This window comes from Musa acuminata, chromosome BXJ1-6 (genome assembly GCF_036884655.1).
Source record: "Musa acuminata AAA Group cultivar baxijiao chromosome BXJ1-6, Cavendish_Baxijiao_AAA, whole genome shotgun sequence".
Lineage (NCBI taxonomy): Eukaryota > Viridiplantae > Streptophyta > Magnoliopsida > Zingiberales > Musaceae > Musa > Musa acuminata.
The window spans coordinates 599,789-616,000 of NC_088332.1; the positions used below are offsets into that span (position 1 = coordinate 599,789).

Consider the following 16,212-nt stretch of genomic DNA (forward strand, 5'->3'; position numbering starts at 1 on the left):
TATCTTTTATGAAAATAAAAATAATTAATTTATTTGATAAAGACCTTATTGAGATAGACACATCGAACCGAGTTTTTCAATATCTTTTGTCAGGAAGAAATCAAAAAATTAATTTGATGATATATCTGACTCACTATTTTATAAATCTTTCGGGTATTTGTTAATTAAAATAGTAACCAAAATTTGTTCTTATTTTATAAATTATATAATTAAAAAAAATATTATTTGTTGATTTATCTGACTCACTGTTTTATACGTTTTCAAGGCATTAGTTAATTTAATTAGTAAATATTTTGTTTGAAGATTTTTTTCAGATCATTCTAAATAAAAATTAAAATAAAACAAACAACGAGAAAGTTTGTTGTAGCGGCCGTACGACTCCTTTGCCGTCTCCGCAGTCGCCGACGGTTCCCTCGAGCTGTGGGAGGCCTCGCTGCCGTCTTCCGCCAACCCGGTCTGCTCCTTACGAGAGCACTTACGCAAGGCCCACGAGGTGGACTGGAATCCCGTCCGCCGCGACTCCTTCCTCTCCGCCTTTTGGGATGGCGCCGTGAGCTCTCCTACTGCGGTCTACGCCGGTGCACGAAGCCCCCGCCACGCCGATGTCTTCGCTTCCGCCTCTAGCGAGTACTCCGAGTACTGCCCTAATCGTGAGGTACGATTCCCAGTCGGAATCGACACGAGTGTGCTGGTCGAGGAACGAGTTTGTTTATGTCTGGCCACACGGACCGACCCCAGAGCGATGCCTCGAGCTGTCTTCTTGATTCCCATTTCTTGTGAGAGAGAAGCTGTGGACTGATGGTTTGCTTATGTAGGTTCGTTGCTGATTTGTGAAGCTTAATAGAAGATAATAAAAGGGATGAAGACGAGGCCATCACCAACCACATTAGGTATGCAAATCTTTGTCTTTTAAGAACCTTACTTCGAAGTGGCTAAAAGAAGAGAAGATACCTAAGTTACTGTAACACATTTTTTGACATGTTTAAATTGCTTAACATAATGAGTCATAGGAAAATGATAAGTGAATGAAAAGAGCAGATGGAACACACACCTGAAGATCATTACAAGCATTTTTTTTTTTGGATGTTTGAGAATCTAATAAAGACTACCATGTAGAGTCTAGAGACCAAGCTTCCCAATAATTTACCGAAATCCCTAACGTCATAGCTTCTAAAAATCAGCAGCACCATGGAATAAAGAGTCAAGAATAAAAAACTTAACATAATCTGAATTTATAGGAGAAGAGACAATCTATCACATTAAAATTATACCCCGTTACCGATGTACTGAGCTTTGCTCGATACGGTATGGTATGGTATGACGTACTGAGCGGTATCGGTATACTAAGCTTTGCTTGGTACGGTATGGTATGGTATGACGTACTGAGCAGTACGCCTAAAATAGGTATAAAACCCTCCTAAAATACTTGAAAAATTAAAAAAAAAGTTAGGATAGGATTTTTAAGTTAGAAATAAATATACATTTATTATAGTTTTTGCAAAATTAATGTAAATTAGGTAAGAATAGTGCCATATATTTTTTCAAGCTTTGAGTGGCCTTGTGTAAGGTTCGCAATTTTGGTCCATTTTGGATCGTCCTTTCATTAATATTGAATTAACTACAGAAAAAATATTTGAATTGTTAGATTATTTTGTATACAACTTAAACTTTAAGATTCAAATGAATTAAGTAATCACATATGTAGATATACCTGATTCTAATACCAAAACGAACGATGGTGGATCGGGGTCCTCGCTCCTATGTATCTATATATCTATATGATATGTTTGTCGGACCCAATCTTGAAGTTGATTCCATGACATAGTGTATTGATACATCGTATCCTATTGGTGCATCAATGTGGTGATGGTCGTAGGTTGATCGTCATGAATCACATGTGTCCGAGGCGGCTCCTAAGGCATGTATTCGTCATACATATATTGATGCTCCAGTGATGCACGAATATCGGCAGTGAGATCCGAGTCAATTTCATCATCGCAACCCTCATACTCGTCATAAACTGGTTCATATGTAGCCATACAGTATATTCTTACTTAGCTCTTGCCTTCTTTTTTATTGTATCTTCTCTTACTTGTTGTAACTTGTTTTGAAATGATTTACGGATCTCCGTCAGAACCTTCTTGCATTTTACAACATCAGGATACTCGTCGGCCAAATGCATCTTCATCCGAGTGATTCCTCCACCTTTGCCAACGGTCAAAATCGGCCAGTACCAGCTGGTTCAGGTTGGTAACGGTTGACATTTTGACTATGATTGCTCGGTACAACCCCGTATCGCTCGATATGGGGCTAAATGCCTGATATCGCCCGGTAGCGAGCAGTTCGTGCGCTGGTCTGCTGGCGAACCGGTATGTACCGTCCATACTGGGCGGCACAATATGGTATTGCAAACCCTGCTACGAAGAATTCTATATCTCCATCTCAACTATCTTGAGTTGCAGTTACTACAATGTCATTTCTTTGTAGGTCTGGCCATTTCATTAGCAACATGGTACCAATGGAACAATCCAGGTTTACTATAAACATCAGCATAATTTGGAATATTCCATAGTTTCATGCCCATTCATGCTAAATAAATTTCACTATAGCGAAATTTCTGTGCAGCTTTTAGAATAACCTAAGAATGTGAATGCAAGTTGAACCTGACCCATTCTAAACCTACCTGGCCCATTCTGTAAAACCAAAAGAGAGGCAAATGGAGGAGACATATTTTTGGTATAGGAAAAGAGTAACTTCTTGTCTCTTCTTCATTCACATTACCTTCTCTTCTTTTCTTCTTCGTTTTCCCCCTTTTTTTCTCATCTTCGTTTTTTCTCCTTTCTTTCTTCTTTTTTCTCTTTTTTTTTTCTCTTCAACCCATTTCTCCTGCCTTAGGTTTACTTCCTTGATTTTATATTGAAAGGCCCCAAGATAATTTCTCCTCCTTTCGATGGAGATTTTCTTGCGTCTTTAATCACCATTTCTTGTAGGACAAGATCTGAGATAGTGCGCGGGGTTTTGGTAGGACAAGACCTGGCCCATTCTGAACCTACCTGGCCCATTCTGTAAAACCAAAAGAGAGGCAAATGGAGGAGACATATTTTTGGTATAGGAAAAGAGTAACTTCTTGTCTCTTCTTCATTCACATTACCTTCTCTTCTTTTCTTCTTCGTTTTCCCCCTTTTTTTCTCATCTTCGTTTTTTCTCCTTTCTTTCTTCTTTTTTCTCTTTTTTTTTTCTCTTCAACCCATTTCTCCTGCCTTAGGTTTACTTCCTTGATTTTATATTGAAAGGCCCCAAGATAATTTCTCCTCCTTTCGATGGAGATTTTCTTGCGTCTTTAATCACCATTTCTTGTAGGACAAGATCTGAGATAGTGCGCGAGGTTTTAGTATCGAGAGAATGAGTTTCTTGAATAATAACATAGTTTAGGATATTGGTATACAAGAAATGGTGATTAAAAAAAAATCTTTCTAAGAAGAAGAAATTTCCTTGGGGCTTTTTAGGAGCTATGTTTTAAGAAATGAGGAGAAAGGACAAGAAAGAAAGGACAAAGGATAAGAAATGAAAAGAGGGAAGAAGGAAGAAGGAAAAAGGAGTATGTGCGTTCGTTGGAAAGAGGAAAAAAAAAAGAGTGGGGCATCACGTTTCACACCATCCCTTTACATCAAAATGTGTCCCCTCTATGGGCCTCTTTTTACAAAATGCTTGGGTTGGTTCCAAAATTGGTCGAGTTGGACTGACCCTCATCAAAAATCTAAAATCTAAATAGGTTAATCACATTCCTATAATGCGAGTCAAGTCATATCACTTGCATGACTTTTAATGATAGATGAACTTGTTCTCACATAACTTCATCTGAAGGTCATATGTAGTCCTGGTATTTTGCTATCAAAATTTATATGGTTGTTTTCAGTTCAGTGCAACTTACAAACTCTTTAGGTTTGGTTTATGAGTCTATTCTAGAGTGGTACCTTTTTAGCCACTTCCCCTACTTTTGTTTTGCATGAACTTCATATTCTTCATGCAATAAATATAAGAAATCATCTCCAAATACTATATAGGCCTAAGCCTTAATCTTGTCTCTGAAACACTAATTAGGAGCACATTTATGACTCAGTGAACATGATTGGACTATCTAATTTGCTCATCACCACCTTGGCCTTCATTTAGTATGTTTTTGTACTTCTATCGCTAGCATTTTGAACACTTTCACCTTTATCACCTCATGAGCAGGGTGTCAATGAGTCTTCTCAGGTCAAGTTTACATCAAGTTGACAGAGATGCACATCACAGAGACCACCAACTCAAACACAAGTATTTTAATAATTATGTTGAAACTGTAGATCGGAACTTGACCTTTTGATTCTTGGGAGATACAAGACAAACCCATGGAGCCTAATTAAAGAATAACTAGATAGCTCACAAATTACTTCTTAATTTAATTTGGGCCTCTCAACCAATGATTAATATCAAATGCCATGTCCATGATGGTCACTCATCAGGATGGTATTGTTACAAACTTGAAGGTACCATGTTGTACTCATTTTGGCACATCCTAGGTAGTGAAGTGTTTGCATCCTCATGCATGCCAAGGGCCCAGGACACATATATTTATGTATTGTTCCTGTATTTCAATTGTATGATGGCTGCTGGACACTAAATCTGGCACACTGACTAATAATCTAACCAAGGTTCTAAAAAATAAGCAAAGATTTAAAGGCTTGAAGTGGAGATATCAGTTGTATCTTTTAGTATCATAACACCTTGGAAATTATTCGCCAATTTCCATTGTTCATTTATAATTTTTCACAATTAAGAAAGATGTTTTTTTCTTTTGGAATTAAATTATACTAGGAACAGCCTCTCTCAGAGCAGAGCTTTTTTTTTTTAAAATTCTACAGTGTCCATATTTAATGGGAACCTATGATAACTTGAATTTTCTTATGACTGTCTAGTAATTCTGTGTATGTGAATATACCTTGGTCTCTTCCATGCACTCTTATCTGTTTCTTACTTACCCAGTTACAGATTTGAATCATGGAAGGTCCTTTGTTGAGCTACATGAGGAAAGATCCATTTTTGTGGTATGTTGGCCCTTTATGGAGTTATATGAAGAAAGATCCATGGTTGCCGCCATATACCCTGTTTTCGTATGACATTGTAAATTCTTGTTTTTCCTTGGTTAATAGCAAATCTATGGAAGTATTGTATATGTATGATGTTGTAGTTAGGAATGCTTACTGGTTTAACTATTTCAAGGTTTTGTCAATTTATAATGACCCATCTGAATCCTTTGGTTTATATGTTCTCTAAATTTTTTTGCAGCAATTAGATTTGTGATACTATATGGAAGTTTCAGTTGATTCTCATCACTATTTGGTTCAGTATTTGCATATGGAATACCATATTAGTTATTCAGAACTTCCTCTGTCCAATCCAGAATAGCATGAATCCTCAGTCATCCTCTGCTCCATTAATTTCATTCATAATTTTGATGTTGGTTTAGGCATTTTGTAATATTTTCCGTTTTGTGTGATAATTAGACAATTTGTTCTGTTTTGTTGCTCACCAAAATATCAGCTGTATTAAACAATTTCAAGGGTTGACATATTCACCAGATTTAGATCGTTTTGTTATTTTCTTTTGACTTAAAGTGATTATTTAATGATGTTATATATTGAGATTGAATCGTGGAAAGGAATGTTGTCACTTGGATGTCCAAATTCTTGTTGTCATGTACAATGTCATTTCTTATAACTCATTATCCATGTACTTGGTCATCTACAATATTCTTAACTATTTTCTACTGTGTCATAGATGATCGTCGCATACCCGCAACACTATCGTCAACGAACTGTTCATCACTTATGTTTGCTTGTGCAGTTGTTTGGCATTGTGTTTTGCCTTATTTTTATATGTTTTTCCTTAGCTTTTGTAAGCCTAGGCAGTGCACAGGGCTGCACAGCAACCGCTCACCGAACAAGGCAAAACTGAGCCAAAACTACCGAATCTCTCAAGCCTTTGGTATAGTGCAAAACATCACTCATCCCAGCCCCTTGGGACCCCGTGTGACACAAAGCTAGATGGGGCTTTGGGGTAATGTTGGGTCTTGTTTGGATTCACAAACTTGTACTCAAAATATGCATATTGTTGCCTAACACTCCAACACCAGTTCAATGGTCGTTGTGGTCTTGCAACTGTCTTTTTTCCTTCCAAAGTCCTTGTTTTCTGTCTGCACTCGAACTATATGCTAAATTGCTTGAGTATTGTATTTCTGAGCGAGATGTCGAGACTGACATATCGCTCATCTTTGAAACTAACCAACCTTTTCTTGTTTGATAGATCCTTTTGGGACTTGTGCGAGGTTGTACTTAAGTTGTCCCTTTGCGGATGACCGTTGCAAGTGTGCCTCACAACCATTCTTAACTATTTTCTACTATGGTTAGGAATTTCTTTCTGTAGCTATAAGAAAATTATCAATCTAATGCCAACTAAAAGTCATTTTTGCTTTATGTTGAATTTGGGCAGCAGATTATTGTATCCTTTATCACGTGATTGACAAATCAGTGAAAGCTATTATTTGGTCTTAAGTTTTGGCATGTTTTCTTTCGTGATGAATATTGTATCATTTGGCGACATAGTAGGTTGCAACATGTGCTTTTTAATGTTGGATTAGTTTATGAATCTGAGCTGTCTTCTTCATAAACATCGTCCATCACCTATAGCTCGAGTAGTACCTTTATTATCATGATTGACGTATGTACTAGATTCTCCCCTTTTTTCTGTAATGAGGCCTATGGAATAACTGTGAAATAGTTAAACCTACCTTAATGATGTTTCTCCTTTCACCTCATGACTATGTTTAGTCGAAAGATATCCACTGAGACAATTGAAACATTTGCAATGAGTTCCTTTGTGTTTAGATCCATGGTTGTAACCGTAAAAGAAAAGTCATTCATTGCTGTCTATGCTGAAGGCAGTCATATATGTCCATGTTCTTCCATTTGCTTTCTTGCTTTTTTGTGCATCAACAAGAAAAATCTTTGCAACATTAACATGTGAAACTTCTTCCTGGTATTTTACAGCAGTATTGGTCATCTTGCGTTTAGCCAAAACATACCCAACAACTGGTCTGGATCATACTGCTATAACTCATCTTGGTTAGAGTGTTAATAGCTGATGCTGAAGAGATTGACACACTCCCATTACATTACTTCTGCTTCATGCCTTGCATAACTGAGGTATTTCCCTATTTGAAGCACTCTATAAAGGATCCAAGAGGCATCATCTTACTAGAGGGCTTAGAATCATCTGTGAGAAAAGCATATGGACTTCCAAACGTATCTCAATGTATCTAGGTTCCTCCAAAATATCCAAGTTCTAGATACCTCAATTATTTACATGATGATTTGGTACTTAGTAGACACCATGATCTATTGTTGTATCCTTGCAGTCATATTCTTTAATGCAATATCGATTCTGCTGATTAATCATATTATGTCATGATGTGCCTTATTTGTTCAGTGATAAGTTCAACTCCAAAAGTATGTTTTAGATGCCTTTGCAGCAAGCAAAATTAAGAATGTTAAACAATCACATCTTTGGAAGAATCTTTTCATATTTTGTAAATGCTCTGACAGCAAGTAATTTGTTTTTCTCATGAAATTTTTTCTATGGTGCAGAAACTTGCTAGAGACCTGCACTTATTGCTGCCACCTGGTCCCAACAATATGGTCCAACTGTTTCCATCTTGCTAAAAAGGTTCATTCCCATCATAAAGATAAACTTATCTGAGTTTGCTGCAGTGCACACATGCTTCAGACACACTATTTATACTGAATTATCTCTTCGAACCTACAATAAGTTTATCAGCTTATGATGCATAGATTTCTAAGTCGACGGAATCATTTGATCCATGTTCCCCTACAAGCCCAACCCAATTTGATATAATAATGACGTGGAGTGTTATACCAGAGCAAGTGCTGCTACTAATATTATTCTACAGCTATCTTATTTGTGCAGCTTCTAACGGGACATGAACTTCCACTTTCCTTTGTGCTGCTGCTGCTGCTGAACAAATCCAAGTTGCATGGTTAAACTGATGTGTGGCTGCCAGATAAATAATCTCCATGATACCAACTCATACTTTTGTTTCTCCTATTGACATCATTGGATTGATCAATGTGGCTGTCATTGTTGCAGGACTCCGTGCCCGACTGGAAAGCACGAAGGTCACAGGACAAGTTTCATTGCTGTCCTTTTCTCAAGGTACTGCCATGAATTTCTTTGGTGATAAGAAAGAGAACAGTAGATGGGGCACTCTATCATGCTGCGGACGAGTACATGATGGACCGATCAAAGTAAATGCCAAGGGAGGGGAGACGTGGTGCCGTTCAAGTCTCAGTGAAAAGGACTGACTTGGCCTTTCCATCTAAGACTCTAATCGCCCCCACCCTCCTCTTCATGTGGTGGAGGGTACGTTTTCTTAGGAGAATGGAGGGGGCCATTCTTATCCAAAGCTTAAAGCTCCCCTTCCACTTTGCCAAAGCCTTGATTGAGGCCTTCCCATAGGTTGGTCACTTTGTTGCTGGCCATATGCTGTCATTCATCAAGTATATGAATAGGAACTATTTTAACACTCTTTTCCTACTTCACCAACATATTCCCAGAGGACATCCAGTGGTTACTGCATTATTGCATTGTATATCACATTAAATGAACTTTTTATAGTTTGAAATAAAATTATTTCTTTAGTTTAAAAAATATTCCTTGGGAATTTATTTTTATTTGGAGACATGCTTATTATGAGATACTATGTGGAGTCATTCTTTTGGATTTTAAGGTAAATTTGTATTAATTAGTTCTGTGTGGTCAATTAGATTATGGACTTGGTGCATTTGGGCGGGCTATTCAAAATCCTATTGGCTATCTCTTGGGCTTGTCATTGTGGACAAATGTTTTGCGTTTGTTTTCTTGATAGCTTATTAATTATTTTGTTTAGTGATTTGTTTCCTATATCAATCCTAAAAACATGGATCAATTTCATGAACAATCCATTTCCGTGGTTCACTTATGGCATAATCATAATCATAATTCAGTTATGGGTAACAAAATCCTTTAATTATCCCATCACAAAATATATATCAATAAAGAAAATTATATATGTCATTATGAAATTTTGTGTTGGAGAAATTTTAGGAAATCAGCAATAAAATATACACAGTTAATGCATTTATGTAGTTGGACACTCCTTTTTTACATCTAAAATTTATTTTTTCATCACTTGAAAATAAATTATAAATATTCCTGAGCTGGTGTTATACAAATCTTAAAGATTTTTTTTTTCTCGTCCTCTTTAGATTTATCATGAAATTTCCTAAAGGAAGAGTGTTATTCTTACATCTTTTCCTCACTAAAATCACGAGATAAATTAATTAATTAATTTTAAATTTAATTTATTATTCTAAAAAATGTCTGGAATATTTTTAAAAAAATCTAATATCTGAAATGCTTATTAATAAGGAGTTTTTTAATTCGCTTATTGTAAATATTAAAAAAATTCGTTTTTATTTAAATATTAAAAAAAATTACTTTCAACCCAAACAAACCTCACGTGAGCATTTTTACCAACCCAAGGCTGAGTGAGACCAACGGGGCTCACCACCGCACTGCATGGCGAGCTGTAAAGTGAGTACCGATCGCTGCGTCTTTGTCTGCCAACAGCGAGGGCAGGGAAGGACAGCACAGTGAGATGCGTCATCGGGACGATGACGGCGACGAGTGATCTCCGCGCCACGTACGGGCGATCGGCTGAGACGCCGCCGAACGAGACACCGCATCTCGTCTCCTGTCATCTCGTCATTTCCGCCCACTACACTTGCACTGGACTGCACTGCACTAGTGGAAGCACCGAGGTACTGCCTCCTCCTCTTCCTCAAGATCGTTGTCATCACAGGGATACTACTGCTTCGAGTTACAGAATTGCCCTTCCTGGAACCGTCCCACAGCTCCTGTGTAGATCATACATCATATCCAACAGCTCAGGTTTCCGAGAGAGAGAGAGAGAGAGATGTGGCTTCGTTGCAAAGAGGAGAGAGAGATAGGTGGCTAGAGAATCTTTGATTCCTAAAAATCCTTGAACTCTTTGATTCCTAGAGAATCTTTTATTTTTAGAGAATCTTTGATAGGAAGACAATGAGAAGTTTCCTATAAATCCTCAACAAATCTTTGATTCTGTCCGAAAATCTATATATTTGAACTCTTCTCTTTATTTTTTTATATCTCAAGAATTATGTTTTATTTTTCTTGAGACTAATTAAATATTGCGCATCACGGCACGCGTCCTTTTTCATTTTTCTCATGGTTTTCTAACAGAGTTGACGTGGTATCGTACAAGCCACTCATTTCGTGGGCCCTACTCCGAGGGTACATGAGCCGTGTAACAAGACAAGTGGGCGTGTGCATTTGTCTTTGTCGAGGCCGCGGGTTGCACAGGACAATCAAAGAGAGTGAGCAGTCCCTCTTTTGATACTCCTCCTTTAATGTTAGATGTTAAGTGTGATCTGCTCCCGCATCAAAGGAAATGTTAAATTATATATATATATGTATAAATAATTTTTTAATAGCTTAGTTTTTTAAATTGTATGATAATATAATTAAATAACATAAAATTATTTATCATATCAATACCGCAAAACCCTAAAATGAGATAAGGCTAGATATGATTCTCAATTAGTGAGACATTTACTTACCACGTTCAATTCATCATTCGCTGATTGTTTTATTGTGTCCAAAATTGATCTATTTTAATCAACATCATGTCGATCTGATATAAAATATCAATCATCTCATCTCAATACAAATTTTTATGTGTCATAAGACAACAAGAGATATATGACAATCATCCGTTCATTTGTTGTATAATTAAAATGAACTTGCTTTTGAGTTATTTTGCATATGCTGCGATAGTTATGACGTGCTAAACTTTAACCATCTTACAGTTGATTCCTAAAACTATGGATTTGATCAAGTTGAATTTGATATATCAATGAAAAAATGGTTAAGATTTATTTTATGAAATTTAACATAATTTTATATTGACTATTAATGAAATAATACAATCTTTCTTTCTTTCTTTTTTCCCTTATATTTGGGACTGATTGATTGATGGTGTTGATTCCTCAATTTATGGATTCAATTAAAACTATGTTGAAGTTGAAGTTGACATCTGAATCAAAGGAATAAAACTCAAGTCTTACATGTTGAAAAGTCTCTGGAAAAGTTGGTGGGTATCGATAAATCATAAAGGAGTAACAACAATATAGAAGAATAGATGAGACATTTCAAATTTTAAAAATGTATATTAAATATAATTACTTAAAATATCTCAAACTTCAAATTTTTGAGACTTTTTGGTTCCATCTCATCTCTTCTCTCAATTGTATAAGCATTTCTATAAAATGGGTAAACTCAAGATTTTGACTTCAACAAATTTTTTATCTTGATTGAGACTCTTAAATCAAAATCATAAATAATCAAAAAGTTTAATTTAATGTTTTAATATTATATCCACGCTCTTCAACTATCTAAATAAGACAAAATACATAATTTCAATTGTATTTTTATCTTTCTTTCATAATTATATCTTCATTTATTTATTATTTAGCTTCCTAAAGGAGGTTAGGCAAGACATTTTAACAATCTTATATGATGAATTATATCGATTGAACAAGAAATTTCATCTGGGTTTAATCTAAACTTTTATTCTTTTATTTATTTAATTCTTTTTATTTTAATATTTTATTAATTTTGTTTACTCCCCCGACAACTCTAATATATCCGTGTCTAAGTTATAATAGCACATTTAGATCCTTGAGCCAATTCATTCATTGACTAATCCTTCATCATTTCTTCGAGCTTCTCATCAGAGAACGTGTTAATTGTGCCCAAAAACGTGTTCCACGTGTGTGTGTGTGAGAGAGAGAGAGAGGGAGAGAGAGAGGGGGGTTGGTGGTGGGTAACATCAAAGGAGCTGGAATCGTGGTGTCCTCATGGAGTACAGCGAAATGTCCTTTAAGCTTCGTACGTTTGGCTTCGATACGCTACTCGCACACGTATGACGGAGGTAGTAGCAACACATACACACACACACCCCTCCGCATATGGTTGTGTTGGGGACGTCTTCGTTAATCTCTCACAGTGTCGCATCGCATGATTGGCCGTCCCATGTGCAACTCACGTGAGAATTCGACAATCTCGATAGTGATGGGAGTGAACCAATTTGATCGTTTTAATCGCTTCGCATCCCTTGTGAATTAGGAGTTCTACGTGTTACGTTAACGTGTTGGTAAAGAGGAAAGAATTTGACCCCCCTTTTTTTTTTTTCCTTATGGAAGTAGGAAAAGATGTTTGATTTTTTTATATAGGAAAGAGTATTTTTATTTGTACCTTAATTGTTGATCTCTGATTTCTCTCTAACAGATGGGATGATTGCACATCAATTTAAACGAAAAGCTTAAGTACAAGGGTTCTTATTAAGATGAATAAAAACTTAAGTTCATTAAATTGTGAGTTAAATCTGAGAAATAATATTTGATTATTTTAATTTTTAATCATATGTGACTATTCTATTGGAAGAAGATTCTAGTCATTGATGATGCCTTATCCCTATCCTTATCCTTGAGGTAGATTCTATCGAAAATTAGATCGATGCAAATGACTAGAGTGTGACCGATGATTGGGTGACCCATCACCTTATCTTTGTAATCATCCACTTGTCCACCACTATTTTATTTTATTATTCTTTATAAATAATAAATGATAAAAAATAGTGTTTTTGGATATGAAAATATGATCCAAGACCAGCATCTTAATAATCTATTAATATTAAATTAAATTATGATTGTTCGAGTTTGGAGCCAACATACCTTAATTATTAGTATATTGGTAGTGTACTAGATCAAAATCTCATTCGATATATTTTTTTATACCTTAAGAATTTATCTAATTGTGAATACGAGACTCATTTATCAACTATATTGAAGGTTTGAAATCTCATCCAGTATATTTTATATCTTAAATATTGATCTAATGATAGTATTCTCTCATCAATAGTTAAAGATTCAAAATCTCATTCGATATATTTTTTTTATAAAAAATAATTTAGAATCAACTGATGTCTACTTTCGAATCACTCTCAAGCTAAGGTGTTAGGAAGCCAAGAATTCAAATAGTCTCTACAAAATTTATATCAGTGGCATTCTAGATAAGGTCATGTGATGTTGCTTAGTTAATAAGGGGTTTGAATGATCTAGTGAAATGATCCAAGTCAAAAAGTGAGAGAGAGCACTCTTTGGGAATCATCTAGTGAAATGATCCAAGTCAAATTTGATGCAAAGCAAATAAATTAGGATGATGTCCAGTTAACGTGTGTTATATTAAATCATCTTCATTTCTTTGGCCCCCTCTTCATGGATATTATTTCAAAGAAAGTATTACTAAAAAATGGATATTGCTATTTGCCTTTGACAAATAAAATAAAAGCAAAGCAATATGTTTAGATTTAATTGATTTGGGTTCAATTTTGGCTTGAGTTTTAATCCCCGGGGGGTACAATCACTACTGCGCTGCCAAAGTATGCGTCCGATATATACAAGATGCGAAAAGGAACAGAGATCAGATCACCGTCATGTGGATGGCTTCTCTCACCCATCCAACTCACCTGATCCCAATGCCCCCATCTCCTTCCTCCCTCCCTCCCCTATATCCATCCTTCTATTCTTCTTCACCTCTTCCTCTTAAACCTCTCCCTTTCTTCCAATTCCAATCCAACCTAATCTATTAGTAGTAGGAGTAGGAGTAGTGGCAACAAGAAGGTCCATGGCGGCCGCCACCGTCAGCGGCATCCACCTGCACGATCTGCCGGAATCAATCCTGACAAACATCTTCTTGCTGGTGAGCGACGTGCGCAGCCGCAACGCCATGGCGTTGGCCTGCCGCCGGTGGCGATCCTTGGAGCGGGCCACGCGCACCTCCCTCGATCTCCGTGGCCACGTCCGCGCCCCTTTCCTCCTCCCCACGTGCTTCCCCGCCGTCGCTCACCTCGATCTCTCCCTCCTCTCCCCCTGGGGCCACCACCCCTTCCTCCACCACCAGCAACCGCCGCAGCACTACCACCACCACCACCTCCTCTCCGAGCAGGCCGCCCTCGTCGCCGCCCGCCTCGCTCAGGCCTTCCCCTGCGTCTCCTCCCTCGCCATCTACGCCCGCGACCCGTCCGTGCTCGCCGCCCTCGCGCCGCTCTGGCCGGACCTCCGCGCCGCCCGCCTCGTCCGCTGGCACCAGCGGCCCGCCAACCTCCCCCTCGGCGGCGACCTCGCTCCGCTGCTCGCCGCCTGCCCCGGCCTCGCCGCTCTCGACCTTTCCCAGTTCTACTGCTGGACCGAGGACGTCCCCCAAGCCCTTCAGGACCACCCCACCGCCGCCTCGTCCCTCGTCCACCTCGACCTCCTCTGCCCCGCCTCGACCGAGGGCTTTGGCTCGTCCGAGCTCGCCGCCATCGCCGGCGCCTGCCCCAAGCTCACCCACCTCCTTGCCCCCTGCGTGTTCAACCCCCGGTGCATCGAGTTCGTCAGCAACCACACCCTTCTCACGCTGGCCATCGGCTGCCCTCGCCTCGCCCTCCTCCACCTCGTCGATCCCGCCACCCTCTCCTCCGCCCGCATCGACTCCGAAGCGAAGGAAGCCGCTGCGATTACCGGGCGGGGCCTCGAGGGGCTCTTCGCCGGGCTTCCGCAGCTGGAAGACCTCGCGCTCGATATATGCCACAACGTCAGAGATGCCGGGCCTTCATTGGAGGCCTTGAGCCACAAATGCCCCAAGATCAAGTCGCTCAAGCTCGGGCAGTTCCACGGCGTCTGCAAAGGCGCTTGGCTGCACCTGGACGGCGTCGCCGTCTGCGGCCGGCTGGAGTCGCTATGCATCAAGAAATCCGCGGATCTGACGGACTCTAGCCTTGTCACCATCGCTCGCGGTTGCAGCAGGCTATCCAAGTTAGAAATCCATGGATGCAACAAGGTCACGGAAATGGGGATCAGGAAGCTCTCGAGCATGCTCCGGTTCACGCTGGTCGACATTGCCATTTCTGGCTGCCAGCTTCTCGACGCCACAAGATCGCTGCGTGCTGTAGAGCCGATCCGCGACCGCGTCGAGCGCCTTCACATCGACTGCATCTGGGCGAACCCCGAGCTGGATCAGCTACCCCAGACGCCGGAGAAGACGACTGACGACTCGGACGTCGACCAAGTGGATGAGGAAACGCCTGACGGATCAAGAAACAAGAAATGTAGGTACTCGGACGGCACTCATGACGACATCGAGAACCGCTGCTTCTGGTTTCGGACATGGACGAGGCTCCGCTGCCTCTCGCTTTGGATACCCGCAGGAGAAGTGCTAACGCCGCTGGGGGATGCGGGGCTGGAGAGCTGCCCGCAACTGGAAGACATCTGCATCAAGGTGGAGGGCGACTGCCGGATGTGCCCGAGGCCGAGGCAGAGAGTCTTCGGGTTAAGCTTTCTTGCCCGCTATCCGCGCCTTGCCAAGATGAAGCTGGACTGCGGCGAGGCGTTCGGGTACGCGCTGACGGCGCCGACGGGCCACATGGATCTGAGCTTGTGGGAGAGGTTTTACCTCCACGGAATCGGTGACCTGGGCCTTTACGAGCTCGACTACTGGCCGCCGCAGGACAAGGAGGTGAACCAGAGAAGCCTGTCGCTTCCGGCGACTGGACTGATCCAGGGCTGCCTTAGCTTGAGGAAGCTGTTCATCCATGGCACCACCCACGAGCACTTCATGCGGTTCTTTCTCGGGATGCCGGGCCTGAGGGATGTGCAGCTCAGGGAAGACTACTATCCGGCACCGGAGAATGACATGAGCACAGAGATGAGAGTCGACTCCTGCAGTCGCTTCGAGGAGACCTTGAACAGCCGTTTAATTCCTGATTGATTCTATAACAAGAATGCATCTGTTCCATTCCAGAGAGAGAGAGAGAGAGAGAAACATGATCGAAGGCATAAACGATGAGGCGATGTAGTGTTGAGGTTGATGAGAGGTTTGAATATATTTTGTATGTGACATATACTTTATGAGGGATCTTTGTTTAGCAACATTACAAATCTCGACATATTGGATTGATACAGTTTGATTAGCCTA

The 16,212-nt window shown here is 39.7% G+C and overlaps 1 protein-coding gene and 1 long non-coding RNA gene across 2 annotated transcripts; both read left to right on the forward strand.

Annotated features, from left to right (window-relative positions):
* The first annotated feature begins 279 nt into the window (after positions 1-279).
* On the forward strand, positions 280-8,694 carry LOC135675494 (uncharacterized). Its single transcript, XR_010513878.1, has 6 exons — positions 280-655; positions 816-890; positions 5,026-7,244; positions 7,686-7,764; positions 8,009-8,106; positions 8,206-8,694. It is a non-coding gene; the product is annotated as an uncharacterized LOC135675494 (long non-coding RNA).
* A 4,968-nt stretch (positions 8,695-13,662) lies between these two features.
* LOC135675495 (F-box/LRR-repeat MAX2 homolog) lies at positions 13,663-16,212 on the forward strand. The gene has a single exon (XM_065185699.1). The coding sequence runs from the start codon at positions 13,882-13,884 to the stop codon at positions 16,003-16,005; it is 2,124 nt and encodes a 707-aa protein (XP_065041771.1). The 5' UTR covers positions 13,663-13,881; the 3' UTR covers positions 16,006-16,212.